Source organism: Amblyomma americanum, chromosome 1 (genome assembly GCF_052857255.1).
Source record: "Amblyomma americanum isolate KBUSLIRL-KWMA chromosome 1, ASM5285725v1, whole genome shotgun sequence".
Taxonomy (NCBI): Eukaryota; Metazoa; Arthropoda; class Arachnida; order Ixodida; family Ixodidae; genus Amblyomma; species Amblyomma americanum.
The window spans coordinates 300789221-300809880 of NC_135497.1; the positions used below are offsets into that span (position 1 = coordinate 300789221).

Below are 20660 nucleotides of genomic sequence, written 5' to 3' on the forward strand. Positions count from 1 at the left end.
GTGAGTGCGCCTTTAAGCACTGTCCCCAAAGCACTCGTAACGTTGCTCTAAAGGTCGTGCCCAAGACCATCGCACGTCTGATTGCAGTCACTGCTTCTACCCTTGCGGTAGGTGTTATGGTCGCGAAGTTTATGTCGTTTCGAAGAAAGCAAGATGTTTACCAGATGCAAAAAGTGCTGCTACTGTGTGTCAGTATAACTATCAATGGAAACCACCAGTCGCTCGACCACGAACGTAGCCAGGGAGATTAAGGTTTTTAAACGAAAAGCTTCGGTACGCCTGCTTTTCGAGCCGTCAGCGGGGCCGCAAGTTTGAAATTGAATGCAGCTAGAGGCCAAACTAAGTGACGCCTGTCTCATTAATCTCGGTGAACGCCCGAGCCGCGCCCGTAGTTAGTGGCTATTTATTAATAAAATAAAAATGGAAGGAAAATTTGCTACCCGCGGCATCTGCCATCGAAACCTGAAGCACCTAAGCTGCTGCTAGTGGGAATAAAAGGACCGGGAGTGGCAAAGAAAGGGGGTAGAGCTTGTAAAAATGGATAGGGGCAGGGGGTAATATACTCCATCCACAAATACACAATAGGAAATAAACGTGGCGTGCTGCCGCGCACGCAAAGGAAGGGAGAATTCGTTTTGGAGGAAAGGAAATGGCGCAGTATCTGTCTCGCATATCGGCGGACACCTGAACCGCGCCCTAAGGGAAGGGATAAAGGCGGCATTAATAGAAGGGAAGTGGTGCCCTAGTAGAGGGCTCCGGAATAGAAAAAAATTGTTTTTGGTGAAAGCAAATGGTGCAGTGTCTGTCACATATCGGCGGGCACATGAACCGCGCCGTAATGGAAGGGATAAAAGACGCAGTGAAAGAAGAAAGAGGTGCCGTAGTGGAGGGCTCCGGAATAATTGCTTCCACCTGGGGATCTTTAACGTGCTCTGAGATTGCACAGCACACGGGCGCCTTTGCGTTTCTCCTCCATCGAAACGGTGCCGCCGCGGTCGGGCTAGAACGCGGGTACTCCGGTTCAATAGTATTCTTTTTTGGAACCCGACCGCGGCGGCAGCGTGAAAGTGGGTTCTCCATAAAACGCCGATGGACTCTGATGCGTTCAGCGCAATGCTAGGTGTGATCGATGCGACGCCTGCTGTGGAGAGCACGTGGCTACCAACGTGACGAGCACCGCGCTAAACAACGCTAATGTTGCCAGTACAGCCGCTGCATCTAGCAGCGGGGTTGCGAGTGCAGCCTCACAGGGGGTTAACACCATGTTAAACACTGTCCCCAAAGCACTTCGAACGTTTGCTCTAAAGGTCGTGCCCAAGACCACTGCAAGTCTAGTTGCAGTTACTGCTTATACCCTTGAGGTAGGTGTTATAGTCCCGAAGTTTATGCCGTTTCGAAGAAAGCAAGATGTTTACCAAATAAAAAAAATGCTACTACTGTGTGTCAGTATGGCTATCTATGGAAACCGCCAGTCGCTTGGCCACAAACGTAGCCAGGGAGATTAAGGTTTTGGAGTGAAAAGCTTGAGTACGCCTGCTTTTCGAGCCTCAGCGGGGCCGCAAGTTTGACCTTGAATGCAGCTATAGAGGTCACCGTGGCCGCAAGTTTCACCTTGAATGTAGGTAGAGGTCAAACCATGAGCATAACTGGTGGTACGTAGTCAGGTTCGACACATGACGTCAGCTTTTTTTGTGCCACGTACGGCCGGCTCAAGTAGGCGAGCGCTCTGCATACCACTAGGGTGCCTCGTTGCCAGAGCCTTTCGAAAGCAGCGCAGCTATCGAGGCACCCTACACCAACATTACTAGAACAAACTCAGTTTCACTGCTCCCCATATACAGGGTGCCCCAGCTAAATTTAGCCAGGGTTTAAAAATACGCCGAGGCACTTGAAGACTACGCGACCAAATGTATACTGCTGGCAATTGTATGGAGCATGTCACACTATTTTTATATTGTGCTTAATTCCGTAATTAGCCAATATTAATTAACCAATTTCGCAAGAAACGGAGATAGGCGAAAAAGGTCAATGAGAGTGTTGTAGAATGGTCCGCAAAACTTCCGTTTGAACAGTTTTTAACTCTCCATCGCGTCTCTCCTTTAGTCGCCGCGGGAGCTTCCGCATGCGTCGCATGGGCTCCGCGATTTTCGAAGAACTTGAGCGGAAAGACATTGGACCACCGAAATTTTCGGCTGAATCGACGTCGGAAGTTGGGAGGATCAGGTGGACATCAACACCGGACCGGTAGGCCCATTTTTTTTTTACTATAATCGGGATCCGAAGTTTCCACGCGGTCCGGCGCGACTAGGCCTAATCTAGGCCTAGCGCCAACAAGGCCTCGAAGGGCGCTCCGCGGTGCGACTGGGCCATGGCACGGTCGCGATGGAGATCCGAGGCACTCAAGACCTTACTCCAAGCACACGGAACACCGATTTAGTCCGAAGTTGGGCGGAAAATCAGATGGAGGCAGAGCCGGCCACCACGTGGTGAGCCCCGAGGAGCGGGAATGCCAGGGCACGGCCGAGGCGATGGAAGAGAACGACAGAGAACCGGACGGATGGCAGACGGCGGGACCGAGACGAAAGGCAAGAAAGCCGCGGCGAGGAACAAATTCAAGGAATCCCAACAAATCGAGGGAAACGTAACAGCGACCGACAAGAAGACGTACGGGCGGACGGATGAGTGGAAGAAGCCGAAGATGCCGCCGCTGCCTAAGGACGACTACAAGGTAATCCTGAGGCCCAGGGAAGGACTAAGGATCAGTGAACTGGAACCGTTTCAAGTCACGAGAGCAATCGTACAAGAATGCAAAGGAAAAATCAAGGCGGAGGACTTCACAACAAGGATAAGACCAGGATCCAACATCGTAATTGCAAGCGTTCCGGACAAAGAGAAGGCCAAGACAATCGCGAAAATCCAGAATATGCAATTTGGAGAAAAGGGCTACGAGGTACTCCCGTACGCAGCTACAGGAGGAGACTACAAGAGAGCCGTGATCCACGGAATTCCGGCCGGATTAACGATGGAAGAGTTACAAGCGAACCTACGAGTAAGAACACAAGGGGTAACCATCATGTCGGCACGAGCCCTGGGGAAGTCAAAGACGGCACTCTTAGTCTTTGACGGACCCATCGTGCCAATACGGATGACATATGAAGGCGTCGAGCTCAGGACGCACCCAAACAGACCAACCAGGCAGGTCTGGTACAACTGCGGGGAACTTGGGCCCTGCTCGGACGTATGTCCCACGCCCGAGGCCAAGGCCTGCCGAACTTGCGAACGAAAGAACCCGGAGGAGCAGCACGAATGTACAGCCTGACCTGCGGCGGGGACCAAGTCACAGGAACGAGAGTGCACCATGGAACTCAAGAAGCTAGAAGATCTGCGAGACTGCAGCGAAGAAAAGAGAGGAGCGTGGAACAGATGCCGAAGTCACAGCCGAGGATGACCAGGGCAAGGGCAAGGCGGTTCCGGAGGAGATCAAGGCAAGCAACCTGGGGGTCAGCGTGGTAGAAGCACGTCCAGGACCAGGGGCCAGAGCAGGGGCAGGGACGAGTCCTTCCCACCACTGGTGGCCAAGGTACCGGAGGTGCAGGCGAGCCAGGCAAAAACGAAGAACAGCAACGAAAAGGTGAGCAGGGAAGCGGGACCTCCAAAAACACTGCAGCCCAACACGGCTAAAATTAAAGAGATGGAAGAGAAATTCGAGAAAGAGAATAGGCGGCTCAGGGAACAAATTAAGCAAGCCAATGAGCAAAACAGGCTGCTCCAAGAGAAGCTAGATAGGGTCGTGAAAATGTCGGAGGAGCAAAGGAAGGGAACAGCCCAGGCCCCAACAATGGGGCAAGGGCCATCCCAAGATAAATTAGAGAACGTCATGCAATCATTAATGGAGCAAAATGCAAAAATGCACGAGAAGCTCGAAAGGATCGAGCAAGCAAACGATGTAATGGTAAACAGGGTAGCAACCATGGAACAGAGAGTGGGCATAGTAGAGCAAAACTGCAAAAGCCATGCCAAGAACCAAAATAACTAAATAAGAACGAGCGAAGCCAAGGACCAACTCTTCAACGAAAGAAGGTTCGAAATTGAAAGTCAGGACAACGATCAAAACAACCATTAATCATGGGGGACACAAAGAAATAGAGTTTTGGCAATGGAACTGCAGGGGCTACAGTCAAAAGCAGGACCTCTTGCAAAAATTCATAGAAAGACAAGAGAAGCAATGCGACATAATAGCTCTACAAGAGACCAACATAACCCCAACCTTGAGGAGCTATGATTGCCAGAAGAAAGGACGCACAGCTACCCTAATTAGTAAGAGAATTACCACCATGAACACGATGAAATAATATGCACCAAGCTAGAGCACGCAATAACTGAAATAATTCCCCAAAAGAAAGGGAAGAGCATCTTTCTCGTTAACGTTTATAGCCCGCCGAAACGAAGGAATGGAGACTTCTCCAAGCTTTTTGTGGGAGCGAGCAGACTGTCAAAGAGCAGCACTCTAGTAATCCTAGGCGACTTCAGCATCTATGGCCAGAGATGGGGCTATAGGAAAGACAGCAAGAAGGGAAAGCAGATAGACGATGCAGCGGAAAGCGCGGGATGTACACTGTTGACGGACAAGAGCCAGCCCACGAGGCCCGGCAACAGCGTGAGCCCGGACACCTGTCCAGATCTAACTTTCGTCAAAAACACGCGTGGCGCGGAAAGGGACGACCTCCTGGAAAGCCTAGGAAGCGACCACTATATGCTCAGAACCACGATAGAGGCGCAGAAGATGAGAAGGGAACTTAGAATCACAAAGGTCATGGACTGGCACTAATTTAGGCATGCATGCAAAGACCTAAAGGGTGATATCGGCTCGATCAAGGAGTGGAGCGAGCAGCTACAGGAGACCCAGGCCAGATACACCCAAGGGGTCAAAAGAAAAGAAGCACCGAAGTCGACTCCCACCTACTGCACCTGTGGGAGGCTAGGAGAGGGCTAACGAGGAAATGGAAGACACAGAGACACAATAAGAAGCTAAGGAAGAAGATCTGCGAACTACAGAAGGAAGCCGAGAGTTATGCCAACCTCCTCGCGAGGCGAAGCTGGGGCGACTTCAGCGACCAACTGAACGGCATACTCAGTACCGCCAAAACGTGGAGAATAATCCCCGAAAAACCGGACGCCTACGACATGGAATACCGAGGCGAAGACAACCCGCACCTCGACAGACACATAGCAAGAGAAGAGGTCTGTGCAGTGGCCAAGGCGACGACGCGGAACACCGCGTCCAGTGCAGACAGAATCAGAAACTCCATGATAAGAAACCTCAGCGATGAAGCGGTCGACCAACAGACCCAATTCATCAACGAGGGAGTGGAAACAGTGGTGATGATTCCCAAACCCGGAAAGAAGCTCGAAATAGAAAACCTCAGGCCGATATTGCTAACGTCGTGCCTGGGAAAACTTTTTGAGCGAATAGTCACCCGTCGACTACAGCAACACCTAGAAGAGAAGGGCACTACCCGGACAGCATGTTCGGTTTCCGGGCAAAGCTCTCCACGCAGGACGTCCTTCTTCAGATCAAAGAAGTCCTAACGCAAGTCCCTTACAATGGCGAAAACGTTATCATGGCCCTAGACGTCAAAGGCACTTGTGATAATGTAGGCCACGCCGTCATAGATGGACTCAACAACGCCAACTTCGGAAAGAAGATCCACGATTACACCAGGGCTTTCCTAAGCAACAGGACAGCCATGGTGGGAATCGGGGAGCTCAGAGGAGAAAAAATCAACACGCCAAACAAGGGCACGCCGCAAGGCTCGGTAATATCACCGGTACTCTTCAACATAGTGATGATTGAACTAGCAAGAAGACTCGGAAAGATCGAGGACATCGGCTTCGCAATCTATGCGGACGACATCAAGATATGGGCCAACCAGGGAACGCTAGGATAAAAAGAGAAGTTTACAAGAAGCGGCGACGTGTGTGGAAGACTATGTGAAAGAAAGAGGACCGGCGTGGTTCACTGAAAAGTCAGAGATCCTCAGAATCCAAAGAGGGAAGAAAAACCCGGAGAAGGTAGAAATCCTGCTCGATGGAAGCCACATTCTGGAGAGGGAATTGGTCAGATTCCTCGGATTTTGGATCAAAAAACACAGGAGATGCGGATTCGCAATCAACAGGCTTAAGCTAGCTGCGACGTAAGTGGCAAGAATGATAACCAGAGTATCACAGAGAAGACGTGGCATAAAAGAAAGCAACACTGAAACTCGTAAGAAGCTTGATCATAAGTAGGGTGACCTACTCCCTCCCCTACTTCCAAACCTAAGGGGAATGGGGCCAAATCAACGCAATCATTCGGAAGGCGTATAAAACGGCCCTTCATCTGCCGATGCATGCAGCAAACGAGAAGTTACTAGCATTCGACATTCACAATACATTCGAAGAGCTGGAAGAGGCACAGCTAGAGAAGCAAAAGGAAAGGCTGCTGCAAACAAGAAGCGGCAGAAGAATCCTATAAAAGTTGGGATACAACTTAGAAAAAAATACTAGAAAAGGATGCAGACATCCCCGGCAATATCAGAGCCACTATCAGAGTCTGCTCGCTCCCCAAAAACATGGACCCAGACCTCCACCCGGCTAGGAGACAGGCAAGAGCAAAATACATAGAAGAGAAAGTAGCGGTCAAAGAAAATACAGTATATGTGGACGCGTCCAGATATAGAGGAAGAGACGTGAGAATGGCAGCGCTATAGCACTCAACTGGGAGGGCGCAGAATTTGCTAGCACATCCATTAAAAACGGTACGGTTGATGAGGGCAAGGAGCTCGCAGTTGCTCTAGCGATCGCCGAAGGCAACCGGATCGGAAAATCTTTAAACCATCCTAACAGACTCGAAAGAGGCGTGTAGGAACGATTTGAAAGGAAGGATAGGTAAATGTGCAAGACAGGTCCTAGCACAAGTGGCTCCAAAAAAGGACCAGGCGAGGCATGTTACTTTCTGGGTACCCGGACACGCGGAAGTATGGGGCAACCTTAGGGCCGATGAGACCGCTCGAGCTTACACGAACCGAGCCTCTCATCCACTCAGACTGGAGGGGCCTCAGAAAACGCAATGCCCATCTTCTCATAAATCGCCAAATAATACAGGGGGTTAAGGAAAAGATATCCGGAACCGCACTCTAGTCTGACTCAGGAAGAGGCGGTCATATGGAGGAGGCTCCAAACAGAAACCCTAGCTAATCTTTTCATATTAAACAAAATTTATCCAACGCAGTGCAGGGACACGTGCCCCAAATGCGGAGGCAAACCCACGGTGTATCACACAACGTGGGAGTGCGAGGACATAGTTTCCATAATCAGAAAGAACCGTGTCGAGAGCAGTGGGAGGAAGCACTTTCCAGCCGCAATCCAGCCTTCCAACGAAGGCTGGTACAACATGCTGTGAAAGCTGCCAGATCCAGTGGGGCCCTGGAATAGGGGCTCCACCCGCTGAAGAGGGCGAAGACATCGCAAGATGAAGACGACCTCTGAACTCTGAAGTGTATTGAAACTAGAGCAATAAGGCTTATCCTATCCTATCCTATGGAGGCAAAACGCTAAGGCGCCTATGTGCTGTGTGATGTCAGTGCACGTTAAAGATCCCCAGGTGGTCAAAATTATTCCGGAGCCCTCCACTACGGCACCTCTTTCTTCCACTCCCTCCTATGTCCCTTCTATTACGGCGCGGTTCAGGTGTCCAACAATATATGAGACAGATACTGCGCCATTTCCTTTCCCCAAAAACCAATTATTATTATGAAGAGCCTGGACATTAGCGCGAGCGGCGCGAACTTGATTACTTTTTGTATATTGTGACCAGTTTGCAAAGCTCTCCCCTGTCCTTTCTTGCTATCGCTTCCCTCTATATATCTCCTCGCTATCCTCTCCCTTTCACCGCAAGCCGGCTGCAGCTCAGGCGCTTAAAATATTAATAGCAATTGCCGCGGCCGGCAACATTCTTTTCCTTCACTTTTTTTTGTTACCAATTTTATAGTGATCAAGTGTGCTGTAGCAGTGATTTGTTCTTTTAAAAGCTGTCATCATACTGCTTAAAGGGGTAGAGACACATTTTTGTGTTGCACCTCTCGGTTGTAAATAATGCATAACGATTCTGTCAGCATGGTACATGATTTTAGAAGCACGGACTCGTAATATATAATTAATAATCGTACTATTTGTACCCACCAGTTCCGGTTCGTAGTTGCCAGGTTTCTACACGACGTCAAAAACCAGACAACGCGCTGTCACGTGGGCACGGAAAACCGTGACGTCGAGTGGGCATGTTGTCTGCTTGAGACGCGCGTGCGTAAATACGGAGACGACGGAGAGACGGGAGCAGGGCAAGTCGCAAATTGGTGGCGAATAGCTCCGAGTCAGAAGGCGAATAAATTTTGGAGAAGACACTGATTATGAGGAATCGGAGGACGACAAAGACGATGAAGACGCCGCATTTGCAAACCCCGACAATCACTTTATTTTTGCACCGCTTGAGATAAACTTGGATGAGTTTTTCCTGTTTGGATCTCCACCAAACCCTGGCCGATCCCCCACCGTGGGTATGTGCCATCGTATTTGAGGCAACAACAACTTTATTTTTGACTTGCTGGCCAGTGATTCCGAAGAGGAGGCAGGCGTCAGGCCCGACGCAGTTCAGGTTGTGCCAGCGGACGCCGAGCGTGTAGGCAACGTCAACTGGTAAGCAGTGTTGTGTTATTTTGCTGCTCGTCTAAGGGATTTTTGTTTGTTTTCGTCCCAACTGCAGTGCCCGATATCTTTGCCGTTGTGTCAGTCACTGCCAGTCAAACATATTTTGGACAAAATTTAAACGAGGCCACAAACACATGCAACCCCTCATATTGTAACTCTTTCTTTGTTGTTTCCGTAAATAATGCGAGCACCCATTACGCCGTTTGGATGCCTTTTCTCTCTTAACTGTTTGCACGTGTTCTCCCACGTACACGTATAGTGCCGTAGACTTTGCGTGGTTGAGGGGCATAATTTTGCCGCTCCAGCAAGCCATTCGCACACCTCTATTCGTTTCTTTTATTTTTTTGTTCGTGCTCCGTGAAACACACGATTTTGTGCTTGTTGCATGTTTCGTGGCGAGCGTGCGCTAATTCGAGAACTCGCAAAAACGCGGCCGATGCATGCACAAAGCGGTCTTTCCGAAATTGCCTTCGGCTGCGGGCGCGACGGCTTGCAAGTTCAGTTTTGCGTGCTGCAATAGTAGTAGTAATAATAATAATAATAATAATAATGACGACGTTTATCCTAAGTGTGAATGCGGCCGCTGTCGCACCATGGACACCGTGCTCGAGTCTTTGTGCTGCCGTGAAATCCCTGAAGTAGCTGCCCCCATCCCCGAGTGTGCGCTGTGCATCACCAGCAGCAACATGTTTGTACAGGGCTGCCTTAACATCTACGCACTGCTACTTGCATATTTGGCACTACTGCAAGACAGACCGGCCTCGTCAACGCACCAGATTCACAAATAACTGGATGTTGCATGTTCGATCATATACGAGAGGCACTTGCGATATTGTCATTCTCAACTCCTGTATCAGTTTCAATGATGACATTTGTGTCTTACATTAAACTCCACATTTGTCTTGATCTTCAAACCTAGATTCGCCACCATTTCGCTTGCAGCTATACAGTTTGAATGCAGCCACCTTTGTATGAACGAAATTTAAAGTTTCAGGACAGTGGTTGAAATTTTGGCAACCCTGATAGCAAGGCTGAAAGCAGTGAAATTATAGCTTCCTACATAATATCGCTACATACTCTCTTATTCTGTCTATACACCTAGCCTGGCACCTCAGTTGCTGGCACTTGCCACTGATAATGAACAACTAATGGAAAAACTGATTCAGGGTTCTGTAAGTTTTTTTTGTGTTTTGCACATCACCATCATAACGCAGCGACTATTTTTTGCAGTCGTTACAGGTACACGGCGTACCGAGTTTGTGCGCTGGATTTGGCATCGCCTTGGGAGAAGGAATCGCAGAGTTCTGCCAAGCTGTGTCGTGGGAGAAATGAGAAATGCTTTCCCCGCAAGCGATACTGTGGGTTTCTCTACCTGGAATAAATCAGTGTCAGAAATGAACTGTGCCCAATGAAGGTAACAAGGTGTACAGTCATTTATTTCACAACAAAATGCAAAGCAGAACAATAAACTCCAGGTAAAACGAAAAATAAAATGTACATTAGTCTGAATTATCAGAAGTGGTATTTCGGACAAACGTGTACTTTGTATAGATATACATATACATACTTTGGGCTGGCCTAGCTACACATACAACATATGCATGACATGCTGCCTTCAACAATACAACTTCCGAAATTCACACCACATAATAGGGTTTGTACTTGTGGTAAAATATCACATTGCTCTGTAATCACTATGAATGAACACACATTTTCATACGCAACAGTAAAATGGCAGAACAGTTATACCTGCATTAGCTCCCATGCATGAAGAGTGACCCCAGCCGAGCGAGATTGTGCCAAGCATATGCGGGTATAACGACAGACATCGCTATACAATAGACTTCCTCAGCTGTATGCACTTTTTGCAAATTCCTGAGAAGTACATAAAGCCCACATACTGCGTCAGGGTGCATGCCTTGCCTTCTGCAAAGCACTGAATTATTATCATGTCAGCATTTCCTCAATATCCATGTTATTGAGACGAACCAGTTTCATAGAATCAAACCCTCTCCCATTATCTTTTTTTCTCCCATTTGCTCACCTCTGTTTGAGAGGAAAAGCAAACCAATGTTACCCTGATGAGCAGCACACTAATGAAGTTTTGTACAAGCAATACAGCAGAACAACCTAAGTGCACTTCACACAGAGCAAATACGTTGAAATAACGCAGACTTGAGGGTTGGACCAGTTGCAGTGGGCTCATTTTTGCAGGACAAGGACAGCAGAAAGGTGACGCTTGTGCTAATTGAATTAAGGTAATTTGGAAGAAGCAACACAGCTAAATAAACTTAAGCAGACGGAGGAACAAAATGAAAAAGTGGTAACAGTTAGCAGCAATTATGAACGATTAAGCAGAAACTGTTTGTGTGTATCAAGGAGCTTTCAATGTGAAAGGAACTTCCAAACTCGAGAAAGCCAGTGTGTAGTATCACTAGGAGCTCCAGCTTCTCGCAGTTCCGTGAAATATTTCAAATTTGAGCTTTATATGGGGAATTCTGAGCAGGCAGCTACATTTCCTTTATGCAGGTGTTGCGTACATCAGTGAGCACAGATCGATAGGAATGCTGTCAATTTAATCTGAACTGTCGCGAAAGCTATACCCTGGTAAATAAGAACCTGCACATGGTCAGATATCTGCTCAGGCAAGATAGCACATCAAGCAAGATAGGTGTGGTGGCAACCCATTCATAGTGTTTTATAGTAAGAGGTGAGTTACAAAAACAATACTGAGTAACAAAAAGTGTTACTACTTTCAAATAACGCTAAGCATCCATTCTGGGGCTTCCTCTTGCGGCAGTTCCAGGCCTTCCAGCAATAAAAGTGAGCAGCAGGTAAGTGTTAAACTTTTGCAGGGCTGTATCCCACTGCAGGCTCGCTACAAGAGGTGCAGGATTATACACTGGGGCATCATAAGAGATAGTCAATCACTGGCCAGCACTGTATAAGAAAAAAAAGCCAACCTTCAAGCTACTACAAAACCAAGCACTGCGCCGTTTGTACCTGTTTAACATAGCCCAGCCGAAATCGTCTAGCCTAGATAAAACAAAAATCGGCTGCGAGCAGTTGGGGCCATTATGACAATATGTCAGGTCAAATGCATAGCCCATTTTACTCAGTGCTACATGGGTGTTGTTTGTAGGGTTCCTGCCACCTGTGCAAAAATATATAACTGCCAGACATGAAGGGCACTGTGTGATATTTGGAAGAACGTTTTAATTTTTAAAGGTGTGCCAAACTCTTTAATTTCTCCATTGTCGCTCTTGTGGTGCTATCAATTTGACTTTCATAATGCAACCTGATCATCGCACTTGCAGAGCAGAAGCCTTTCAGAAGGTAAACAATATTTTTTTTGTTGCTGTTCTTGATCCTTATACGCCCTGTACACTAACCTCCCCACGTGATACCCTCGAAAGAGAGCCTTTAGGGGCAAACTGACTCAATAAAAAGTAAGATATAAGTGCTCGCCGACCTTGCATGAAGAGATGAAACAAGATAGGCTTCCGAAACCATTTGCAAACACTGGAGCCTAGAGTTCCACACCTGGTTTTAGTTGTCATTTTTGTCTTATTTTATTTTTATTTTGGCCATTTACTTCATTTAATATTTTTCCACGATTTACTGCTTTTTCCAAAACATCTCCACCTGAAACTACTTGTGTTACCTCTCTTTTGTCATCAACTTTCCGCACTGCACAAATATAAACAACTTTCGCATAAAGACATGCTTCATAGCACCAGTCATCTGTGAGTCTGTAAAAAATGCCTTGGCCATCAGATGCATAACACTTATTCAATGTGTCACAATACAAAAAACATAACACAGGAAGCAGGCCCTTACTTGGAGGGCTGAGCTGCATTACAAATGGTTAAAAAAACACTTTTTACCCAACACCCTAAGATCTAAAAGAACCTGCTCATGCAGTAGCACAATGAGCACACATGCAGGACATTACTTCGGAAAGCATACACCTGTAGGACTTTCAGAGGCTATCCTAAGCAAGGACATGATCACACACCAAAAGGATGACAGACTTCAGGAATTTTGACTGGACAGAACGATTTGCACAAAGAAAACAGGGCAAAATGTCACTAAGCCTGCGACTGTGGAATGAACTTTACGAGAAAGAAACCAAAAGACAGCTTTTATGTAGAGGGCAGCTATCATGCAGTTTAGACAAATTACAGTTTATAAATGCTACTTCATCCCGAACTCAACACGTCCGGTCTTCTGCCGGTAATACACGGACCTACTTTATGATGAGTGCAAGCTACTTGCTGTGGTCCTCCTACTTTTTACTGCTATGATTTTTCTTCTCCCTTAGGTCTACTACAGCTGTTTGATTTTAAGCAAATGTTTCTGAAGCTTCAGCTGGAGAAAGTATTTGTGCTGTACTTGTACTTGCGTGTACTTGGGCCTTGCATCCACCATCCTGTTCAAATATTCACACCTCATCCTTCGTGTGCTAAGGCTGAGCAGCTAAAGGATCAAGTTACATGCCTCACTGAGAAGTTTTACTGCCTCTATAGAATGTACAAAAGCATAGCACAAGATTCTGCTGTCTTACACTAATTGAGTAAGAGGGAGTTCTAGCCAAGTTCAAACTACATAGTCTGCAACGTCCAACAACAGTTCAAGCCCAATGCCAAACAAGTTCAACACAATGTTAGGTCTGCAAGCGTCCCTTGCACTTCGCAGTTATTTTCTTCACAGAACTGATCCAGCGTGGCTGGCTGCTATGCTACACTAAAAGATAATGCTTCCACAATAGCTGCAGCCAAACTGGTAAAATTCCAGCTGCTGCACGTCTCTTCTTTTAGTTCTTCACCTCACAGCACACGGCGCTAACATGCCACTACAAGGCCTCTCCCTCAGGAGACAGTCGTTCCAGCAGTCTTCCGGCTAGGTGAAAGAGGGCAGGGAGAAGTCTTGTTGAGAAAAAGTGGAAAGAGATGTGAGAGGGCAACTGATGAAGGAAGGACGATATTGTCGACCTGGGCAGGCTTTATGTGGTTGAGGGAGATGACTGTGTCATAACTGACGACACACGGCATTCTGTCGCCCCACGCGACGACGAGATGGGGTCCAGTATAGGGTGCCTGAAGCAGAGGGCAAGCACAATCCACGCATAAGAAAACATAGGCGCTGTCTCTCAAATCACGGTGGACAGTGGTCAGCTTGCACTGGTGAGCACATGTCGGACAGGCGGTGATACGGGAGAGGACAGTGGTTAGACGTTCAATATAAAGTATGCCAGGACAGGACAGACAACGCTTTGAGCAGGCAGGCACACAAAATCAGCTGGTAGACGCAACAATGCGCCATAGACGAGATGAGAAGGGGCACATACGAGATCTCTCTTGATGGGCGTACTAAGATCTAAAAGGACAACTGGCAAGGAAGTGGCGATGCCTTCGGCTGCATGTAACCTCTTGACCTAACTGTTGGCTTGCGGACGGTAAGCTGTAGTTTTGAGGAGGATGATGCCGAGAAGTTGGGTCAAACTGGTGGTAAGTGCAGACTCGAAAAGGCGGCCTCGGTCGGTGATGATCTCCGCTGGCACGCCGAAACGGGCAATCCACATGGAAATGACCGCGGAGGCAACTGTTTTCACAGTGATGTCCGGTAGAACACTGGCTTCCAGCCAGCGCGTAAAACAGTGAATTATGGTGAATATATAATGGTAACCATGCGATGATGGTAATGGTCCGACCAGATCGATGTGAATAACTGCAAAATGGGATTCCGGAGGCTGGAAACTTCCTAGAGGGGTCATAGAGCAAAGATAAATTTTGCACTGCTGGCGGGCAACAAGGCACTCCAGAGCCCAGATGCAAACGTCGGCGTTGAGGCCAGGCGAGTCGAAATGCTCCGCAACAAGACGTTCAGAGGCACGGATACCGAGATGAGAAAGGTGGTGAACATCACTGAAAAGGGTGCAGCGTAGAGGCACAGGTGCCTATATAAAGGCATGTGTGTCCAAAGACAGGGTTCACGTCACAAATAATGTCGACTCCAGGATCAGTGCAATGTACGGGCACAGGTGCAAGGATGATGAACAAACTGCTTGAAGGTCTTCATCCTGCTGTTGATAACGGGCCAGGACTTGCAGTGTAAAAAAGGTGTTTGCAAGAAAGATACATGGCTAAGGGTATCAGCGGAAATGTTATGGGCGCCCTTGATGTGCCAGATGTCGGTGAAAATTCCAACAGGAAGGCCAAATGTCGTGTTTCCGTGGGTGAGTAGGCCTGGTCTAGGGTGAAAAGAAAGCGCTCGTGGGTGGTGTGTGGTCCGTGAAAATCACAAAATTTCGGCCTTCCTTGAAGAAACAGAAGTGTTTCACAGCAATGTATGCCACGAGCAGCTCACGGCCGAGAGCACTGTACTGCTGCTCTGATGATGAGAGCTTCTTCGAGAAAACACCGAGAGGACATCACTCACTGTTAAGAAATTGCTGCGGGACGTAGCCAACAGCGTAACCTGAAACTGACCGTGATGCTTGACAGCAATGAAAGCAGCATTGCCAGCCTCGATCCAGGTGAAAGCGGGTGCCTTTGGGTTGGCCAACTAAAGTAAACTTTTGTGAGGTTGCAGAACGGCAGCACATCCAGGAATGAAACATCTGTAGTAGCTGACGAGGCCAAGGAAATGCTAGAGCTGACATAGCGAGTCTGGGTGGGGGAAGTCCGCAACTGCCTTGACCTTGTCTGGAAGAGGTTGGATACTGTGGGCGTTGATGAGATGTCCGAGGAATGCCAAGGATGAAACACCAAGCATACATTTGTCAGTGTTAAGATTGAGTCCGCGGTCAGCAAAAGATTCGACGACTAGGCGCAGATAAGAGATGCTCGGCGGGAGAGGAACTAACGACGAGGACATCATCGATGTGTGTGAATACGAACGGAAAACCTCGAAGAATGATGTCAATAAAACAGTGGAAGAAAATTAACAGAATCAAAAGATGTCACAGAGACATACTAAGCACACAGTACTTGAAAAAATATTTAAAGAAAGAATATATAATGTCCACATTTACAATAGCAGAAATCCAGGCATTTATAAATTAAACATGCAAACCTTACACACAGCTGGGAACAAGATGTCCTTTTGGATTCTGTCGTATGTGCACTTTGAAAAGGAGAAGCTGCCGACATTCTCCACGAGTCGCAGGGACTGCGTTGGGTTGAATCCTGCGAACAATATGGCAGCGGTCAGAAGCACGTTGCCACGTCCAATCTGCCTCATTGTTGGCTGGCTATACCACTTTGTGATGTGCATATTTGGACATGTTGTCACCACAACAAGAGAGCCGATGACCTGGAAAAACACACAGGGCAAGACTAAACAATTAATGATGGCAGGAAGATATAAAACAGCGTATTTAGCATATAACTGTGATCAACTGAGAAAAGAATACTGCAACTGCTGCAACGTATAAGTGAGACTTAGTTGCACACCTTCTGTGAAGATTGTGCTGGGCGATGGCTCTTCCTGCAGAGATTGGCGAGTTGCAGCAAGCAGTCCTCAAAACAATGAACTTCCGAGGTGGTGATGGTTCAGAGGAAGAACTGCAGGCAGTTTAGCATTGTCATATAAATAAAACAATATGCTCAATGTACAACTACCATAAATTCTAAAGAACGACCACCATCAAGTGCTACTACAAAAATATTTGCATGTTGATGTTACGCACAGGTTCTACTGAAGCAAATTTGGCCATTAACGATGATACCTACATGCTGCTGGGCTCTTATATATGTGCCTAGGCCTTGCTTATTAATACACTTACGCTGCTGAGGTGTCCAAACTTGGTTGGTAAGTGCTGTCATGAGGATTCTCTTCGAATGTTGCAGACAAACCATCCCAGTTTGGCGACGAACACCTCGAAGCTGTGTCCTCTTGCAGCATAATATCGGCAACTGTGAAGTCTGTATGAGATTCTGCAATGGGAGGAGAATTATGAGCAATGTGCAGTTGCAAACATTGTGAAAGTAATTGGCCAGAAAGGCAGAGTTGTACCATTGTGTGCATTCTTGTACACCACACCACAGAAGCATATGATTTGTCTTTCTTGATGCATAATACAATGGTTTCCAACTGCTGGGCAAAACACTGAACTTTTATTGCTGAGGATGCTCCCTGGTAATGATCATCTGAATAACTAGCTCGCTTACAACTACTTTAAAAGAAAGTTATGTCTGGCTTGCCAATAATAATCCACCTTGACGCTTCTCTCAGAGGAGAGTGCTGCTTAACAAACAATTCACATAATTGTTAAAGGATTCCAAAGAAGACCTCACGCTAGTGTGCTTGCTGGTTTGGTTTATGGAGTTTAATGTCCCAAAATGATTCAGGCTATAAGGAACGCCGTAGTGGAGGACTCCTGAAAATTTCGACCATATGGAGTTGTTTATTGTGCACCGACATCGCACAGTACATGGGCCTCTAGCATTTCGCCTACATCGAAATGCGACTGCTGAGGCCTGGATCGAACCTGTGTATTTCGGGTCAGCAGCCAGGCTAATGACTATATCATTAGTACTCTTTCCAAGAACACAAAGAATGTTACGTTATAAAATCACATGTAATGGCACAATAATGTATAATTAGTGCTGCTGTTACAGACATTAACAGCACCAACTACTCTCAACTAATGGCAAGGCTTCAGAGTATACAAAACAGGCATTTATACAGATAGGCCATGACAAACCTATGCTAGACAGTCATACAGGCTGTTTGTCAAGTGCTTGCCCCAAAACCTATGTATCACAAGATTTGATATGTACAAAGAAACAGTGGATGAATCAATGGTTTCCGAGGGCCTTAACATTAACAGCACCAGCTACTCTCAACTAATGGCAAGGCTTCAGAGTATACAAAACAGGCATTTATACAGATAGACCATGACAAACCTACGCTAGACAGTCAAACAGGCTGTTTGTCAAGTGCTTGCCCCAGAACCCATGTATCACAAGATTTGATATGTACAAGGAAACAGTGGATGAATCAATGGTTTCCGAGGGCCTTCACTGAAACAAGGTGGTATTGGATGCCACTATGCCTTGTATTTTTTTTATTCTAAGCCAATCAATCTGTGGAACTTTTATTTCAAGTAGAAATCTCGCTATTGTTCAAGCTATCCCAAATCTGAGTCCTAATCTTGTATCACTAGGTGATTGCACTGCTTTTAAGCCGACAATCTTGCAACTGTCTCTGGATAATGTCAATGATGGACGTTTCACATTGCTTTCATTACTTCTGAAGCCTGTACATGTATAATTCTGGATGACTACTGCCACATCCTAGGAAGATACCCCATTTGTTTTCTTAAATTATCCTCAATTTCCATAATTATATATATAGTTATCTTTCTGCAGCCATGATTGTCATTTTAAACAGTAGGGCTTAGCATCCTGAATTATCATGGAATGATTCTTTCCCAATTTTCCTTTTCTATTTCCTACGCAAGCCCACAGCCTTCCTTTCTGCCTCTGTTTAAAGTTCTTTACTTCTGTTTCAGTTTTTCAGTTGACCCCTAACTAGTTTTGTATTCCTTTCCTTCCATTTTCAGTCAAGGCGGTTCTTATTGATACCTGAACACCTTAAGTGACAAAATGTTTTCACCTGATTTCTAACACCATTCCTCATACCAAATTTTAATCTGCATTTCTCGTCTTGTACAGCATCATTTTAAGTTTCACAGTGAGCACCCAATGCTGGTATTCCAACAACACTGTGGTTCATTTCCGGAAACTTTTACAAAGCTGCTTAAATGTCTGTCTTGCTGAGTTAGAAGTCAGGAAGGAAGGAAACTGCAGGCATGGCAATATGAGCACTAACCTCCTAGCTCTATACTGGAGTGCATCGCAAAGACATAATGTCCAACTCTGCACACAAGTAGTCTATGAAGTGCACAAAATGAAAGTATGCCAAGCCACTCCCAGCAGTGCTCCAAGGCGTCCCTGTGTTGCGCTGTAAGAGACTGAGAAGGCAGAGGCTGCCCAGGTTTCTGGCTCATGTCTTTTGCCCTGAGGCACTGCACTTTCAAAACTAAGCTCTGGCACCACTCTATCAAAATTCCTCTCAGTTGTGCATACCTATTGCACCCACTCAGAAGTGCTGGAGACTAACCATACAGTAGCTCAGTAACTGATTACAATGTCAGGAGCAATTTCTGCTGCATGAATGCATTGCAGTGCTAAGCTCCTTATTATCACCTGCTACCTGTATTATCAAAATACGCTTGGGAGAGAGTGGGAGAGAGGAAAAATTTTCATTTTTGGGCTAGAGGGCGGTTCATTTTATTTAACCGTAGCACTTGCGGCGGCGTTAGGGCAGAGGTAGAAACGGCGAGGCCATCTTTATACGAAGCTCTAGTAAAGTCGCGGCGTTCACACCAGGTTTCAGTAACATTTATTTCGCCTCTTTTTTGTGCGTTTTCGGGGCTACTGTGATCTTTAAACAAGCAACCAACCAAAACATCAATCTCCGGCACCATGAGAAAACCCAAGTAAACCAGATCATCGAAAAGCCAACCTGTGCTCGAAGTCGAAAACTTTGGAGTCTCGTCTATGTGCGCGTACTCACAGGAGTCAGGAAGCCCGCTGACACCATCGACGACGCACTGCGCAAAAATTTTGCACAAGCTGACGCTGCAGCACGAACATGCACGCCAACAGATATCATTGAGAAAGCATGCGATACACACCTGACGCTTTGGCACTGTTGGTCCGCTCTGTCAGCTCTCCGCAGCGAGAAGACGCTCGCTGCTGCGAGGTAGTACAACGTTGGCATGGCGCCAGGGCTCAGGAAACGTTTTGCTCGAATGCCGAAGCCAGCGAGGTATGCAAGGTTGTACTCGTAGCTGCTGTTGTCAAAGTGTAGCGAGCATATAACACTTGCTCGGAGTCCAATAGTGGCGCCCAGCTGCACGCACAAAATCTATCCAGGCTTGTTTCTGCGCGGCATCCCGAGTAAATTTATGCAACGCCGCTTCGGTGCCGGACTTGCTGAGGCAAAAGCAACAAGGCACAAAACCGGAGGCATGGCGATTGGTGTTCCTAGAAGCCCACTGTGCGCGTAAACTGAAACGCAAGCAGGACTGCGTGACTGGAGCGCTCGCTACAACAGCATGTGTTTACCCGTTGGTCGTGAGCCGCAGTCAGTTTCGGTATGCTTGCGCCGGTCGCTGTCGTCTGCTGCCACTGCGCTGCAGCGTTGCCCGCGGCGGCGCTGGCGGCGCAGACGCGTTGTGTCATTTTCGCAATTTATTTCTTTGATATACTATTTTTAATGCTTACGACTGGTTATATTTTCATTCATAAGCATGTTTGTGTTGTCTACTATGGTCGAGAAATTTTACTTTTTATTAGGCTTGACTCCAGCCGCGTTTGCCGCCAGATACCAGGATCGCTGCAATCGTTCCGACCGTGGCGACACTTACGGCGCGGACGCGCAACTTGCAACATGCCACAGCACTGCCGCAGTCGTGAGCGTTTAGGAAAAGGAAGATTCGCGAGCAAGGTTGCTAGGCCGAAAAATCGCAAAATTGCCTTGCTTTTTTACTGAACCAAGAAAACGCGAAAAATTCTTGCACGGCCTCATTAACAAAATCAAATTAAAAGAACAACGCAAGTGAAATACTCTAAAATAAGATTTGCTATTGTATCCCGTTTCACGTTTGATTTTAAGATGTTTAACTTCAACCAACTTTTGCTCCTTTGCGGAAACTACAAAGAGCGCTCACATGAGCAAAAAAAAAAATTGAGAGAAATATTTTATGCGAAGCCTATTCACCTAATCGCCAACTAGCACAACTTTTTTCAAGAGAATCGGCGGTGGCCGCTGTTGGTCTGGGACGTTTCGTGTGGCATTAATGACCCATATGCCATTTGCACATCTTTAAGAACGCTGCCAGA

General features: G+C 46.9%; 2 protein-coding genes across 5 annotated transcripts; one reads left to right on the top strand and one right to left on the bottom strand.

The window, feature by feature from the left end:
• The first annotated feature begins 5525 nt into the window (after positions 1-5525).
• LOC144119548 (putative nicotine oxidoreductase) lies at positions 5526-5948 on the top strand. The gene has a single exon (XM_077652133.1). The coding sequence runs from the start codon at positions 5526-5528 to the stop codon at positions 5946-5948; it is 423 nt and encodes a 140-aa protein (XP_077508259.1).
• A 4204-nt stretch (positions 5949-10152) lies between these two features.
• On the bottom strand, positions 10153-19910 carry LOC144115294 (uncharacterized). 4 transcript variants are annotated; one of them, XM_077649623.1, is made up of 5 exons: positions 19451-19910; positions 19279-19366; positions 16532-16670; positions 16200-16310; positions 10153-16059 (listed from the first exon to the last, which is right to left on the bottom strand). In XM_077649623.1, exons 3-5 carry the CDS (start codon positions 16648-16650, stop codon positions 16035-16037), a joined length of 255 nt encoding a protein of 84 aa, XP_077505749.1. In that variant the 5' UTR covers positions 16651-16670; positions 19279-19366; positions 19451-19910; the 3' UTR covers positions 10153-16034. The 4 variants fall into 4 exon arrangements, with proteins under 4 accessions (XP_077505749.1, XP_077505750.1, XP_077505748.1 ...); XM_077649624.1 differs by having other exon boundaries at positions 16532-16682; positions 19451-19781; XM_077649622.1 differs by having other exon boundaries at positions 10159-16059; positions 19330-19366.
• Between the last annotated feature and the right edge of the window lie 750 nt (positions 19911-20660).